Here is a 15,576-nt window from a genome sequence, read left to right on the forward strand (position 1 = left end):
ACACTTGAGCACTTTCTAGACACAGTTTCACTTTTCCTATGTGCGCTAATTTATGTTGTGAAGGAAATAGCATGAGTTTGGTGTTTGTCCTGTTGTTGTTTGTTGTTTGTTCTCAAAGTGTCACAGCTTCTACTACTGATGCAAATTCGAATGGTAAATATGAGGTCCTTACTTAACAACTGTGACCACAATCTTGTCGCGAAGAATTTCGGTCACCCCCTATGGAGTTTGTTTACTATACAAAGTTGAAAGACTTTCATGTGATTTTCAATGGTGTTCCTCTCACATTCATCATACATGTTCAAATCTGCCGGGGTTCCTTCTCCTTTGAATATTAAAAAATAGATAATTTCTTTGACGATTTAGCCCTTTTCAATTCATCATGTTCAAATTACTTCTTGATAGGAAAACCACCATATGAGACTCAAAGGGCGCAATGTACGGTTACTGCCGGAGAAGTACAAGCCAGCGCTGAAGCGAGCGTTTCGAAAACTTTGGAAGGTGTATGTGGATCGGGTGAGTAGACCTTCTTGATTTTAGTGACGAATTTTTGTAAAATCTTATATAACTCCGAATTTACATTATTTTCATTAGATGAAATGAAACTAGCTTTTGCAAGTTTAGAACTAAAATTAACCCAGGAGTTGGAAACCATCAAAGAACTAATAAGGAGCATGCAGGGGTCTAAAATTTTACCAACGGGTGACCGAGATATACCTCAGCAACGCAGTCAAGGATCAGAGCCCCACGTCTTATTAGTGAGTTCATCGACACCCCGGCAGATTAACACTTTACATACTGCCTATCCAGAGAAAACCAAGGTCGGAATTAAGCCAGAAATCACTAGCAAATCAGACAAGGCTTCGAAAAATCTGAAGTTCCTTCCGACAAACCAAAGTCTAAAAACTTGGTAAGCCAAATGAATTTTGGAATTTTTCTGAAAAGGCAATTCACTTAAGGCTATTTTCAGGAAATCTTCTCGCGATGCCGAAGTTGATAAGTTGAACAATACAATGCTCTCCGGGGTGGAGACGAAACTTTTCGCCTACTATTGGAAATTGGATAAATTTACTCAGAAGCTCAAGTCGAATGTTTCAATTGATCACAGTCCAATGTTTGCCATTTTGGGTAAGCAATTCTTTTTCGAAAACATTACGAAGTTTTTGAACTTTTTTTTCTCTGCCTCGCAGGCAAACGTCTGAGACTTAAAGCAGTGTTCAACCATTTAAATCGAGACTTTTTGTATTTATTAGTGGAGAATGCAAGCAACGTCCGGGATGAGTTCCAAAGTGTATTTCTGGAGACAGGAAACATGTTTAAACCACTTCAAACAAAATTTAAATTCAAGCATAAAATTGCAGTTCTGGAGCAGGTATGTGGGATTTTTGTTTGCAGATGAATTACCCAGGCAACGAATGGATCACGATATTGTTGCATAGTTTGATTGTGAATTTTCAAAGAATAAGGGCTGAATTTTAACTGGATTAGCAAATTATCGTTATATGTTAATTATATGTGTTGATGGCTTCGAGAACAAAATTAGTTTCGACGACACTTGCGAGACCACATTTCACTAGATAGTCATTAACAAACATGAAAATATAAGCGAGATTTTGAAAACTGTCAGCGTCGCTGGTCCTTCCATAGTTTAAATCTTTCCATACAGTCAGCAAAATTTGATAGCAGTATGACTTCCATGAAATCGGGGGACCACCGTCAAGTATTACTTCGCGAGGAGGGCTTTGGTTTACACCAGCATGGCTAAGTCATCCAATTCTAGCTTGTTCTGTATCGTAGTTATTGTTGTATTTATGGCGCTCCACCTCAGCATCTCCCTCACGAAATTATGGGATCCGATAACTGCGTTGAGAGCGTCGTTTAACCTCCGTCTTTCAATCGTGAATCTCGGACAATAGAACATAAGGTGCTCCGGGTCCTCGGGTGTATCCAATCCAAAGCGATGCAAGTACTTTCTGTATCTACTAACTCAATTCTCCGTGCATTTGCTCGACACATCTCTCAATACACGGGATCAGCATATGGGTCCAGCGGCCTTTTTCGGAATTATTCCACCGTTGCTGACGTCTCCTTCCTAGTAGCATTTCGGGGTCCCTCCTTCTCCGGTAGAGATCCTGTGCCTCGTTCGCTAGAAGATCCAAGGGAATCATCCGCGCTGCGACACACACTGCCTCACCTGATGTCGTCTTATATACACTGAACACCCTCTGCACGATTGGCCTATATGCTGAACTTACCCTTCCTTGGCTCACTGTGTTATCCAGTGCGCACTCCCGTTCGAGTATAGTAGGATGGATTTTACAACCCCTGCGATAAGCAGCCGGCAACTAGATTTTGGCCCACCATTATTAGACATCATCCTTGTAAGAAATGAGCTAGGTACCCCTTGACTCTAAACTTGCTATCGATCATTACCTCCAGGTGTCTAATTATCGATTTTGAAACGACCTCGTGATTACCAACCATCACCATTTGGAACTATGCTTTGATGGCATGAATGATTTCACTTGCAGTTCCACGTCTTGGGAGTGTATCATAACTACTACCACCAACAAGTCGTCTGCAAAACCAATCAACGTTGCCTCCTTTGGCACGCATAGGCCAAGCACTCCGTCATACATTATTTTCCACAACAGGGGTCTCAATGCAGAGTCTTTGGGCACTCCTGCTTTCATAACGTATTCCTTCTGCACTTGGTCTGTTTCGTACCAAAGCAGTCTCTCCAAGCAGTAACACTAAATTATCCGAGCTAAGTAACCAACGACTCCCAATTTAGCCAGAGTGTCTTTGATCTAACCCAAGTTAGCCTAGTTAAAGGCATTTTTCACATCCAACGTCACCACCGCGCGGCACTTAAGAGCGGCCAATGCCTCCTAAGGAACTTCTACGACAGTGGCTATTGCATCGACAGTGGACTGCGCTCTGTGAAACCCATACGTCCGCTCCAATAAACCACACGATAGCTCCACAAACGGAAGCAGCCATTTGCATATCACCCTTCTCCCATATCTTCCTCATTGTGTCTAAAAGAGAATAGGTTGATATGAAGGGGGTGCGTCAGGTGTTTTTTGTGGCTTCGATAACAGAACCAATTTCTGCCTTTTCCACTGGGTGGGAAACACTCTTTTTATCATCATCATCATCATCATCAACGGCGCAACAACCGGTATCCGGTCTAGGCCTGCCTTAATAAGGAACTCCAGACATCCCGGTTTTGCGCCGAGGTCCACCAATTCGATATCCCTAAAAGCTGTCTGGCGTCCTGGCCCACGCCATCGCTCCATCTTAGGCAGGGTCTGCCTCGTCTTCTTTTCCTACCATAGATATTGCCCTTATAGACTTTCCGGGTGGGATCATCTTCATCCATACGGATTAAGTGACCCGCCCACCGTAACCTATTGAGCCGGATTTTATCCACAACCGGACGGTCATGGTATCGCTCATAGATTTCGTCATTGTGTAGGCTACGGAATCGTCCATCCTCATGTAGGGGGCCAAAAATTCTTCGGAGGATTCTTCTCTCGAACGCGGCCAAGAGTTCGCAATTTTTCTTGCTAAGAACCCAAGTTTCCGAGGAATACATGAGGACTGGCAAGATCATAGTCTTGTACAGTAAGAGCTTTGACCCTATGGTGAGACGTTTCGAGCGGAACAGTCTTTGTAAGCTGAAGTAGGCTCTGTTGGCTGACAACAACCGTGCGCGGATTTCATCATCGTAGTTGTTATCGGTTGTGATTTTCGACCCTAGATAGGAGAAATTGTCAACGGTCTCAAAGTTGTATTCCCCTATCCTTATTCTTGTTCGTGTTTGTGTTTGACCAGTGCGGTTTGATGTTGTTGGTTGATTCGTCTTCGGTGCTGACGTTGCCACCATGTATTTTGTCTTGCCTTCATTGATGTGCAGCCCAAGATCTCGCGCCGCCTGCTCGATCTGGATGAAGGCAGTTTGAACGTCTCGAGTGGTTCTTCCCATGATGTCGATATCGTCAGCATAGGCCAGTAGTTGGGTGGACTTGAAGAGGATCGTACCTCTTGCATTCACCTCAGCATCACGGATCACCTTCTCGAGGGCCAGGTTAAAGAGGACGCATGATAGCGCATCCCCTTGTCGTAGACCGTTGTTGATGTCGAATGGTCTTGAGAGTGATCCTGCTGCTCTTATCTGGCCTCGCACATTGGTCAGGGTCAGCCTAGTCAGTCTTATTAATTTCGTCAGGATACCGAATTCTCTCATGGCCGTGTACAGTTTTACCCTGGCTATGCTATCATAGGCGGCTTTAAAGTCGATGAACAGATGGTGCAACTGTTGTCCATATTCCAACAGTTTTTCCATCGCCTGCCGCAGAGAGAAAATCTGATCTGTTGCTGATTTGCCTGGAGTGAAGCCTCTTTGGTATGGGCCAATGATGTTCTGGGCGTATGGGGCTATCCGGCCTAGCAAGATAGTGGAGAATATCTTATAGATGGTACTCAGCAACGTGATACCTCTATAATTGCTGCACTGTGTGATATCTCCCTTTTTATGTATGAGACAGATTATGCCTCGCTGCCAATCGTCAGGCATTGATTCGCTGTCCCATACCTTGAGCACAAGTTGATGAACCACTTGGTGTAACTGGTCGCCTCCATATTTAACCAATTCGGCTGCATGCACGATTATCATGCACGATTCAAATGTTCTTCTGAACCATACGGGCCTGATTTTATAACCTAACTTCACTGCTTTGTTCGGAATCCCTACTAATCCCAGGATCTTATTATCTCCAATTCGTCCAGAAATCTCTCGTAGTTCCTACTCGGTCACCCCGGGGATTGAGAAGATGTCCTGTTAAACCCTTGGCTGAAGTCTACTTTCTTCCTGTTCCGGGAAAAGAATTGCGACTATTTTGAACAAAAGTCGCAGGTACGTGACTTGGGGTGATTTTTGTCCACGAATCTAATTCATTACAATCTTCTACACAGGGCCCAATTGGTTCATATTTTTCTCAAGGTACAAGGTACAAGGTAAGGCTTATAGCAGTTCTGCTTACTTTCCCGTATAGCCTTCTTAACGCTACTTTAAAAATCGCGCTATTCCTTCCTTGACTGCCGATGTTTTGGCTTCCTTTTTGTCCTTTGATAAGGCTGCCTCGCTCGCAGACATGTGCCCTCAAAAGCGAGATTTCTTGGTTTCACCAGCAGTTTAGTTTCCTACCGCGGTGGAACTTTTGTCGCGGCATTGCCGATTCGCATGCCTCAGTTACCCCCTGACATAGCTGGTTCATTTTTTTCGCGCCGTTCCTTTCGGGTCATAATCTCCTTCTAAGGCCGCCAGGGAGGTCTCTTCTTCAAAAACTTCAGTGGACCATTAGTTGCTCACTCGACTGTTGCCTCCTCCGTTTCTGATATCGAGAAAGATGGCCTGGTGGTCATTGTGGGTGTAGTGTTCATTCTCTCGCCAACTAAGTACTGGTAAGTAAGTCAGATCGACGATTGAGCCTAGCCCTCTGCCTTGGAAGGTGGGTACGCCTCCAAGGTTCACTAGTGCGACGTCCAGCTCCGCGAATGTTTCAAGCATGATTTGGCCCCTGGTGTTCGTTCCTCAACTTCCCCAGTCTAAGGCCCAAGCGTTGAAATCGCCGGTAATAATTTTGGGGCTGTGGTCTCTAGCGAATGGCTTGCCGTTGGCATTCTCATATTGCCGTGTTTCCAGATGAGTCTTTCACCCACGTAGCACAACCATAATTCTGGTAAGGTTTACAGATTACCGCCACGTGCCCATTTGACTCTCGAATGGTTTGCGAGAGCCAGTCTTGAGCTGCCTCGCAATGGTTGATGTTGATTTGTATCAACCTCATTTAGCCCTAAGATTCACCTCCCTCCTATATGCCGGACACCTGTCACCCCCTGAAATATGCCGGTCGTCCACTCCCCTTTTTCTCTTTGCACAACATGCATCGTAGATCTCCAGAGCAGTCTTTAATAAGATGGCCCTCATCTCCACATTTCCTGCACCTTCTCGACTTATCGTGCTCACTAGTACATGCTGCTGCAAAGTGACCGAAATCGAAGCATCTGAAGTATCTCTTGGGAGATACTTGGTCTCTACGTCGGGAGACGACCCAACCTAGTTTTACTTTGTGCGCGGTAATCAGTTTAAAAGGATGGAATGGAGTTGGACGGGGAGATAGTGGAAGGAAATGTGCTAAAGCTAGAAATGCACTCCTTTCAAAAATCCCAGATGGACCAGATCAAATTCTTTGCTACAGTGTCTAACGTCTAGCGTCCTGACTACGTCATCGCTTCATCTGAGGCAGGGACTGCCTCGTTTTCTATTTCTACCATAAATATTGCTCTTACAGATTTTCTGGGCAGGATCATCCTCATCCTTATTCATGCGATTAAGTAACCCGCCCACCACAATCTATTGAGCCGGATTTTATCCACAACCAGATGGTCATTACTCATAGATTTCATCGTTATATAAGCTTCGGAATCGTCCACCATGTAGGGGGGGGCCAAAAATTCTTCGAAGGATTCTTCTCTTGAATACGTCCCACACCTAAGTCTCCGAGGAATACATGAGGACCGGCAAGTAAGAGCTGGTGAGATGTTGCGAGCGGAACAGTTTTTGTAAGTTGAAAAAGCCTCTGTTGGCTACCAACTACATTGCGCGGATTTCATCGTCGTAGCTGTTATCGGTTGTGATTTTCGACCCCTAGATAGGAGAAATTATCAACTATCCGAAAGTTGTGGTCTCCTATCTTTATTACTGTTATTTTCCAGTGCTATTTGATGTTGTTGCTTTTTTAGTTTCTGGTGTTCGCCGTGCCTTCATTGATGTGCAGCCAAAACCTCGCACCACCTGCTCTATCGTGATGAAGGCAGAGTGTACATCTCGGTTGTCCTTCCCATGATGTCGATATCGTCAGCATAGGCCAGTAGTTGGGTGGACTCAAAGAAGATGATGCCCCTCGCATTAACCTCAGCTTCACGGATCACTTTCCCCAGGGTCAGGGTAAAAAGAGTGCATGATAGGGTATTTCTTTTTTTTTTAGACCATTGTTGATGTTGGTCTCGCGAGTGATCCCGCTGCTTTTATCTGGTCTCACACATTGGTCAGGGTCAGCCTAGTCAGTCTTACGAGTTTCATCTTTACCCTGGTCATGCTATTATGAAGTCAATGAATAGATGGTGTAACTGATGGCCTTATTCCAAGTTTTTCCATCGCTTGTTGGAGAGAGAAAATCTGATCTGTTGCAGATTTGCTTGGAGAGAAGCTCCCATCGCTCTAATATACCCCCCGATACAAATCCCACTGTCTCTAGTGAGATTTGAGCCGTGAACTTACGTACGACAGCCTAGGGCTTTAGGTAAGCCACTGAGCCCCTATATGTTCTGACATTCGCCAATGCTAAGAGGTGACGGCGTTCAATCAACACGTGGTCAATTTGGTTGGAAGTGGTCCCGCCTGGAGAAACAGAAGTTTATTGTGAATTGCTTTCCGCGCAACCCAGATACTTCCAATAAACTCTTCGTGCGAGAATTATTGAAGAATCCGCAGTCTGTTATCATTGGTAATTTATGTAACCTATGGGAGCCAACGCATCACCTGAATACGGGCTCCGTTCCTACTTGGTGGTTAAAATCTCTAAACAAGATTTTGTTTTCATACTTGGGACAGGCTTTGAGGGTTAATTCTACTGGCTCGAAAAAGGTATCTTTCTCCTTCTCCTTTGTTGTAGAAGAATTTGGATTTTGATGGATTTTCCACACACAATTCCTTTATCAACTATTGATATTCCCTTCTTATCTGGCGTGGACTAAGTTCCACTGCTCCATGATCTCATGATCAGGGAGGAAGGTATAACAGTCAAAATGGCCATAACATCCATGTTTTCCCATATGCCGCTACTTGCGTTTCGTCTCTTGTTAATCATGTCTAAAAACCGCACATATATCCGATGTTTTCTTGTATTTTCTTGCTTTTACTTAGTATCAATAGCAATTAAAAGCAGTTTACGATGTAAATGAACGTAATGATTTAGAACATGATGAAATCAATTTAAATGCGGGAAACACGAGTTACTCCCGAAAAAACCTACTTTGCGTTTTCGAACAGACTTTCCAGCATTAGCTTTTATTCTAAGATGAATATTGAAGCACTAGAGGCACCTAGTGACCAATTTTGAAAGATTAATAAACACCAATAATTTACAATACATTATTAGCCATCAAATAAACTCTAAAATCAATGGCGAAATTTGCTCCCAAATTACTCACAAGTTTACTCACAAAATGCACAAAAATTCTTTTGTGTATAATTTTTGAAAAGTTATGAAAACTAAAATTTTGTTTAACAGTCAAGGGATTTCTAAGTCCGCCATTCATTTAATGGCGGACCGGACCAGTTGGAAAGCAACATACTTTCTCGGTTGTAGTCCACGGAACCCTCATCCTTGGGCAAGCACTCAAGTTGCAAAATATATGACTTGCGGTTTCGTCCAGGTCACGCTGCTCCCAGGGCAGAAGTGATGCTGCGTTTGATGAGTTGCCTCTGCCTTGGACGAAACCGCGAGTCATATTGCTAAGAAAGCACTTTATCAAACAAAGATCGAAATAAATGGGTAAATTTGAAAAAAACACTGATCCTAAATCAGAATCGAACTAACAGAAAAAGCTAAGTAAAACAATTTTGGGGAAATTCCCAAAAAAAATCGGAACGGCTGGTTCGACGATGAATGTAAGCTAGCAACGGAATGGAAGAATGCTGCGTACCGAGTAATTTTGCATTCTCAAAGGCCACGGGCACACGCGAAGCGTTATCACGAACTCCGACGAGCGGAGAGGCGTTTTCACAGACGGAAAAAGGAAGCCTGGGAGAACCGAAAAGTCTGTGAACTCGAAAAGTACAGGGAGCAACTGCACCAGGCGCGAAAGTTTTACCAAGAAGTCAGCGGGATGAAGCCTTACACGCCTCCATGCTCATCCTGCCGAGACAAAGAGGGAAATCTGATTTTCGACAGAATGGGCATATTGGAGCGATGGGTTGAATACTTTGATGAACTACTGAACAACTTAACAACCAGAATATCGGCGAGTTGGAGGTCCCGCCAACTGAAAACGACGAACAAATACTGCCACCACCAAGTTTGGAAGAAACACAGTGCAGCAATTATAGAGGTATCACGTTGCTGAGTACCATCTATATCTATTCTTCGCTATCTTGTTAGGTCGGATAGCCTCATACGACCAGAACATCATTGGCACTCACTCCAGGCAAATCAGCAACAGATCAGATTTTCTCTCTGCGGCAAGCGATGGAAAAACTGTTAGAATATGGACATCAGTTGCACCACCTTTTCATCCACTTTAAAGCCACCTATGATAACATAGCCAGGGAAAATCTGTACATGGCCATGAGAGAATTCGCTATCCCAAAGAAATTGATAAGACTGACTAGGCTGACCCTGACCATTGTGCAAAGCCAGATAAAAGCAGCAGGATCACTCTCAAGACCATTCATAATCAACAACGGTCTAAGACAAGGGGATGTCCTATCATGCGTCCTCTTTAACCTGGCCCTGGAAAAAGTGGTCCGTGATGCTACGATCCTCTTTACGTTCAGTCAACTACTGGCCTATGCTGACCATATCGACATCATAGGAAGAACGACCCCGAGACGTATAAACTGCTTTCATCGAGATCGAGCAGGCACATACGACTCTTGGCCGCGTTCGAGAGAAGAATCCTCCGAAGAGTTTTTGGCCCCCTACATGAGGATGGACGTTTCCGTAGCCTACGTAACGACGAAATCTATCAGCGATACCATGACCGTCAGGTTGTGGATAAATTTCGCTTTAATAGTCTGCGGTGGGTGGGTCATTTAATCCGTATGGATGAGGAAGATTCCACCTAATGGTATTATAATTTTTGGAGCGCCGCGGCTTATTTTCGCCAAAATGGGCGATAACTATACAAGCATAATTGTATTAGGGGGCTTTTTACCTAGAACAAGCAATAAATATTATAGAAGCAGCGAAAATTATGTACATGTACAGGTTAATTTTTACTAAATTTATGATGGCACTATCAACGAGAGGCCAGTGAGAATTTTAATGAACACTTAATAGTCGACATGGGAAGCGTCCCAATGCAAGCAAGAGCTTCTTAGGTGGTTCCCTAAAAGTGATCTCTGCGCTAAAAACTGGCGATCCCCGTCGGTAGCAAAGGCCAATTTTTTTTGTAATGTAGAACGTAAAATGCTGCACCATTTCCAACAGTGCCTTTAAATGTTGCTTGTAAATTTGTGGCATTTAGATTATATCTGCTTTAAAAAATAAAATCTACATTATCTTGTTTAAGATAAACTGACAATAAAACAATTTGTTTCTTAGTTTTTCCTTTATTCGTTTCTGAAAACACAAATTCTCTTGTGCTGTCCAATTTTCCACCGCATCTTTTACATCATATTTGCAATTTATTCTCCTCTTATTTTCAGACTACCACGTCAAATTTGGACTTGGAATCCCAAGAATTCACGAGCATAGAAAGTGGTTTCCTGATCCCAAACAGCGCATTACTGACAAACTCGTATTTAAAAAATGACACAATCTTAGTTAAATTAATCGTATATTTATAAAGTTCAGATTTAAAATTAATCGAGTACATCACAAAAATCAGTATATTTGTAATATATTATTCACACATTCAACCTATAAATACAACTATTACAGTGACGAACGAATATATTGCATTCATAGGTTCGTACAGTTTAATTTTGTAGTTTTGTTTTTGGAAAAATATTCTTTTCAGGGATAGCTCGGACTATATGGAAATGTGAGAAACTGAAAATTTCGTGTAAAATCTGTATTCGAACAACCGCTGCCTCAAAGACTGAAAACACATTATTGGCGACACTAATTTAACTCTATAATCTGAAATAGTATTCTTCGAAAAAATTCTCATGCGTAACATTGTAGATTGGTATTGAAAGTAATAATAGGGAATGGAATCGCAACGGAAACTACACCTATTGCTCGGATGGAAATGATTCATAAGCCAGATGTAGCCTGCCTTTCACTGCATATTTTTCGTTCAAAATTAATCTCAAATGCTACCTTACCATGTAAAATGACTTAAAATCAAGTTTGGGCCATGTAAATTCATTCTATAATGAAAGTTTTGCACTGAACCCCATACGATTGCGACATTACATTAAAATTTGGCCCAGGAGTTTTGTCACTCAAGGGAAAACCTAAGCATCTTCAAATGGATCAGAATAATGTTAGCCATTGAGGACCGTATTGTTTCCGCTACCGACGAGACTTCACTGAACCGCCCGAGACAAGACGGCTGCATGCAACAGAAGTCGAAATTACCAACAGATCATTGCCATTGAAATGGGCTGAGACGAACCGCACGAAGGGTTCCTTGTCGTCGACATCTCCAGCCACAAATAAATTAAGTATTAAAACTAATCCGTTCAATTTCGAATAATAAATATATTTTACACCACTTTACTTCGAAATGATTAGATAAGGGGCAGAAAACCCTTCGTTTTCATTTTTCACTTGCATACACATACGCTACATATCTGAATGTGCTCTAATTGGAACATTTAATCATACAAGAAAAAGGAGATATTCGAGAGAGGGAGTATTGGATGTTGTGAAGTTAAAAGAAAGAGCGGGGAAAAGTCTAATTGTGAAAATTGCGCCGTTTAGAAAAGAAAAAAAAAATTGGTTCGAGAATTATTTGAATTGTTTCTTTTATTTCGGATTCCTTCTAGTTTTGCTCTTTTCGATATTTCAGTTAATATAGCTACAGGTAAGAGGATGGTAAAATAAAATCGAAAAAGAAAAATTATTGAACATATTGCAAACTGTCGTTTGTTGTTGTGTTGGAACACGTGTAGGCGTCAGGCACAAATACACCAAAACGTTAAAAAAATGGTTTATATATTTTTATCAATTATATAGTATAGTAGTAAATAAGATCTGTTTCCATATATAGTTTTCTCTTTTGTTGGTTTTCTTTCATTTTTTTTTTCATTCTTGCTGTTGCATTCAAAATTACTGTTAAACATATTTTCCATTTACTATTATCTCATGTAATGGTTTCATTCGTTTTGTCTTCTTCATTTTGCTGCGAATAATTTGAGGTATTATTACCATTCTTTTATTTTGTTTGCTTCTTTTTGTTTCTCTAATAGCTATCTAAGTCATAATAGTCATTATCAATATCATCTAGTTGCATGCTCTGGAAGTCTACCTTGTAACGTAAAATACCTGTGGAAGAGATAAAAAGTGTCCGTTAGTTTCTCTGATCAGTGTTCAGACATAGAATTATCCTTTACTAAACAATAACTAGAAAAGACATGCTTGAAATTATAAAACAAGTGCCCGAGGAAAAAAAATCAAATAAAAAGGCGAATCGCTCCTATATGAAAAATCTTAGGAACCCTTCAGCCTACACTTTGGCTAAGTAGGTGTACACCTTGGTGTATATCCGTCTATTTACATACATTCAGTGAAACAAATTGACAGGTGCAAACTGACTCGAAGTGAAAAGATACCAACCAATTTACAAATGGAAAAAATGGAAAGAAAATAAACTAATCCGACATAACAAAACAAATAACCGAAAGTATTGAACGTTGTAAATTAGGGCGCTATCAGCCGCTGACTCAGATGTAAAATCAGAAGTCTTTAGTATTTAGGCTACCCGCCAAATAAAGCTACAAACTAGCTCAAGTAATTAAGGCAATGGGATGCAAACCTACAAGAATCACATTGATTTCTTGTATAATCGCTGCCATATAGAAAATAATGCTTTGTATTATCAACGTTTAAGGATTGCTCCCTACTGCCAAACATTTTTTTCTTGTTTGGTAAAAATATACTTTAATACTTGTTTTAAATCGATATTTACTTTCGTTTACATTTTATAGCGAGCGCGGGAATCCTTTCTTTGCGGCATTTACTTCAAATGCGTTTCTCTCGAAACACTTTCGCGATGCGCGTCCTATGAATTCGGAAAAAAAACTCGTCCGATTTACTTCAAACTTTTTCCTGCAGACTTATACATCGCCCACCATTCTGTTTTTTTTATAGAAAAGCAATTAAAATTTCAAATGGATAATTTTGTCTTTGTTTTAATGACGATTTCAAAAAAACAGTCCTTATGAGTTCTTTAAGAGTAGGTTGGCCCTGTAAGGGGGGAAACTGTTAGGGTGTCGCACATGAAATTGCCGATTTGGCAATCAAGTGAAGTTAGTTGCGATTTTGTTGTATCAAACCACCACCAGTTGGCGCTGTTGTTGTCGAATATAAGTAGAAAAAATACTCCTACATTTAATCAAGGAATCATTTCAGTTTTGACCATCGTTGCGAGAACAGTGAATGAAAAGGAAAAAAGGTTGGAAAAGAGCCAAGAACTTACACTTTTTCTGGATGAGTTCAAACTCAGTCATAAAGCAGCGGAGGCGACCAGGAACTGATACGATAAGCGAACGAACCACACAGCGGTGGTTCGAAAAATTCCGGTCAGGCGTCGTAAACCTTCAAAGTGAGCCACGTGGACATCCAGGACCATCGAGTGGCAACGACGACCTCCGTTTGCTAGTCGAATCCGACACACGTCAGTTTGTGAAAGACATTGCAGAGAAACTGGGCGTACACTATTCGACAGTTTCCCGGCACTTGCAATAACTTGGAAAGGTGGAAAAGCTCGACAAATGGGTGCCGCAAGCCCTTACGGAGCAAAACATGGCGCTTCGAATGGAAATTTGCAGTTCTTTACTCTCCCGCAACAGAAGCGATCCTTTTTTGCACAGAATAGTGACATGTGACGAAAAGTGGATATTATACGACAATCGTCGCCGATCAGCACAATGGCTAGATGCTGATGAGCCACCGAAGCATACGCCAAAACCGAGCCTCCATCTGAAGAAGGTAATGGTGACTGTTTGGTGGACTACAGTTCGAGTTATCCACTATTCTCCCTGGAGAAACGATAAATACACACAAATACTGTGCCCAACTCGAGGAAATGCACCAAAAATTCAGTATTTAACGGTCGAGATTGGTCAACAGAAGTGGTGTGATACTCCTTCACGACAATGTACGACCTCATGTTTCCAGAACAACGGTTCAAAAGTTGAACGAATTGCAGTATAAGACTGCCTCATCCACCATATTCACCGGACCTTTCGTCAACCGACTACCACTTTTTTAAGTATTTGGATCATTTTTTGGCGGAAAAACAATTTAGGAACGAAGAGGCCATCAAAATTGCCTTCGACGAGTTTATCAACACCCGAACCGCCATACATGCTTTTGTATCTCGCTGGGAGAAGTGTTTTGAATCGACTGGCACCTATTTTGATTAATTAAATAAATTTTTGTAAACTTTACGGTCGTTTCAAATTTTAGTACCAAATCGGCCATTTCATGTGCAACAACCTAGGAGGTTTTCAGAATCGATTTTTTATTGCATAGGTCATTGACTTAGCTATCCCAAAATACGCTGTAGAAATTTCAAAGCGAAATTCGTGTTTCTTTAAATTTATTTTTTATTTATTTAACCGAGCGATTATCGGGTAGACTCAGACTAGAGCGCCCAGGAGTTAGTCGCTTTATGTCCTTACGTAATCTTGTAGTGCAATGAAATTTTTAATTTTCACTATTTTTACCTGCATTGAAGTTGATATTCTTAGATAATCAGTTCGCCATATAAAATTAAAACCTTTTTGGTTTCAGGTAAAAGTTGGAGTCAGTCGTCCCGCAGATGAAGAATTCAAGTTACGACCTACATCAGAATAATGCTGCGTAACTGTTATTTTTGGCCTAAAACATTGCAATTTCAATTCTCAAAAGTTGTTCGAACTATGACTAATATAATGTCCAAATTAATTTTTCATACTTAAAAAAAAACTCAAAAAAGTATGTGAAAGCCTAAGCCTTCTAATGTGGTTTCCCCCCTTAAGCGAGACAAAATTTTACTGGACATTTTTTTTAAATAAAATCTGTGCCATGAAGTTATGGAAAGATTATAACTAACAAAGCACCAAACTGGTTCCAGAAAATTGTAACTTCACTTGGCTTCTAGCCAATATGGAAATAAAAATTCGAATTTGCCCACTGGGAGCAAGCGCTAGCCGATATGGAGATAACACCATAAGGACATCAGAGAGAAAGGGAAGAAAACTACGTTATCGTAGCATCATCGAATTAGTTGCTACAATACGGAAAAGCGCAAAGGCGTTAGTTTCAGGGCTTGCTTTGTTTCGGTTGATCCAAATTATGCCGATTAAGGAATGCCGTCACCATGCTCTTTAATTATTGTGCCACGGTACAATGAGTTAGTAGGGAAACTCTCCTCAGCGAAAAGCCGCGACTTTATAATATGGAGAGTAAATATAGGGTAGAGCCTGGCAATCGGGAATTTGGATTCGTGGAACAATTCCGCCCTGTTGTGTTCTTGAAAAGTGCCGTTGTGGCTTATGAGAGAACTTATACCTAAACTGCCACCTCAGAAAATTCCTTCTTGTTATGGGTGCTCATTAAAAAGATAACC

The 15,576-nt window shown here is 41.4% G+C and overlaps 2 protein-coding genes across 3 annotated transcripts in view; one reads left to right on the top strand and one right to left on the bottom strand.

Moving 5' to 3' along the window:
* On the top strand, positions 1-10,736 carry LOC119647990. Its single transcript, XM_038049375.1, has 6 exons — positions 1-153; positions 406-516; positions 595-910; positions 971-1,128; positions 1,191-1,372; positions 10,499-10,736. Exons 1-6 carry the CDS (start codon positions 39-41, stop codon positions 10,637-10,639), a joined length of 1,023 nt encoding a protein of 340 aa, XP_037905303.1. The 5' UTR covers positions 1-38; the 3' UTR covers positions 10,640-10,736.
* Positions 10,611-15,576, bottom strand: part of LOC119647989 (eukaryotic peptide chain release factor subunit 1) — a 26,456-nt gene continuing 21,490 nt past the window's right edge. For both annotated transcript variants that reach the window (XR_005249000.1, XM_038049374.1), the window contains one exon: positions 10,611-12,287. Coding sequence is in view for 1 of the 2 variants with exons in the window: in XM_038049374.1 (XP_037905302.1) it covers positions 12,205-12,287 (83 nt within the window). In the remaining variant the exon portion in view is untranslated. The remainder of the gene's footprint in view (positions 12,288-15,576) is intronic.

Source organism: Hermetia illucens, chromosome 2 (genome assembly GCF_905115235.1).
Source record: "Hermetia illucens chromosome 2, iHerIll2.2.curated.20191125, whole genome shotgun sequence".
Lineage (NCBI taxonomy): Eukaryota > Metazoa > Arthropoda > Insecta > Diptera > Stratiomyidae > Hermetia > Hermetia illucens.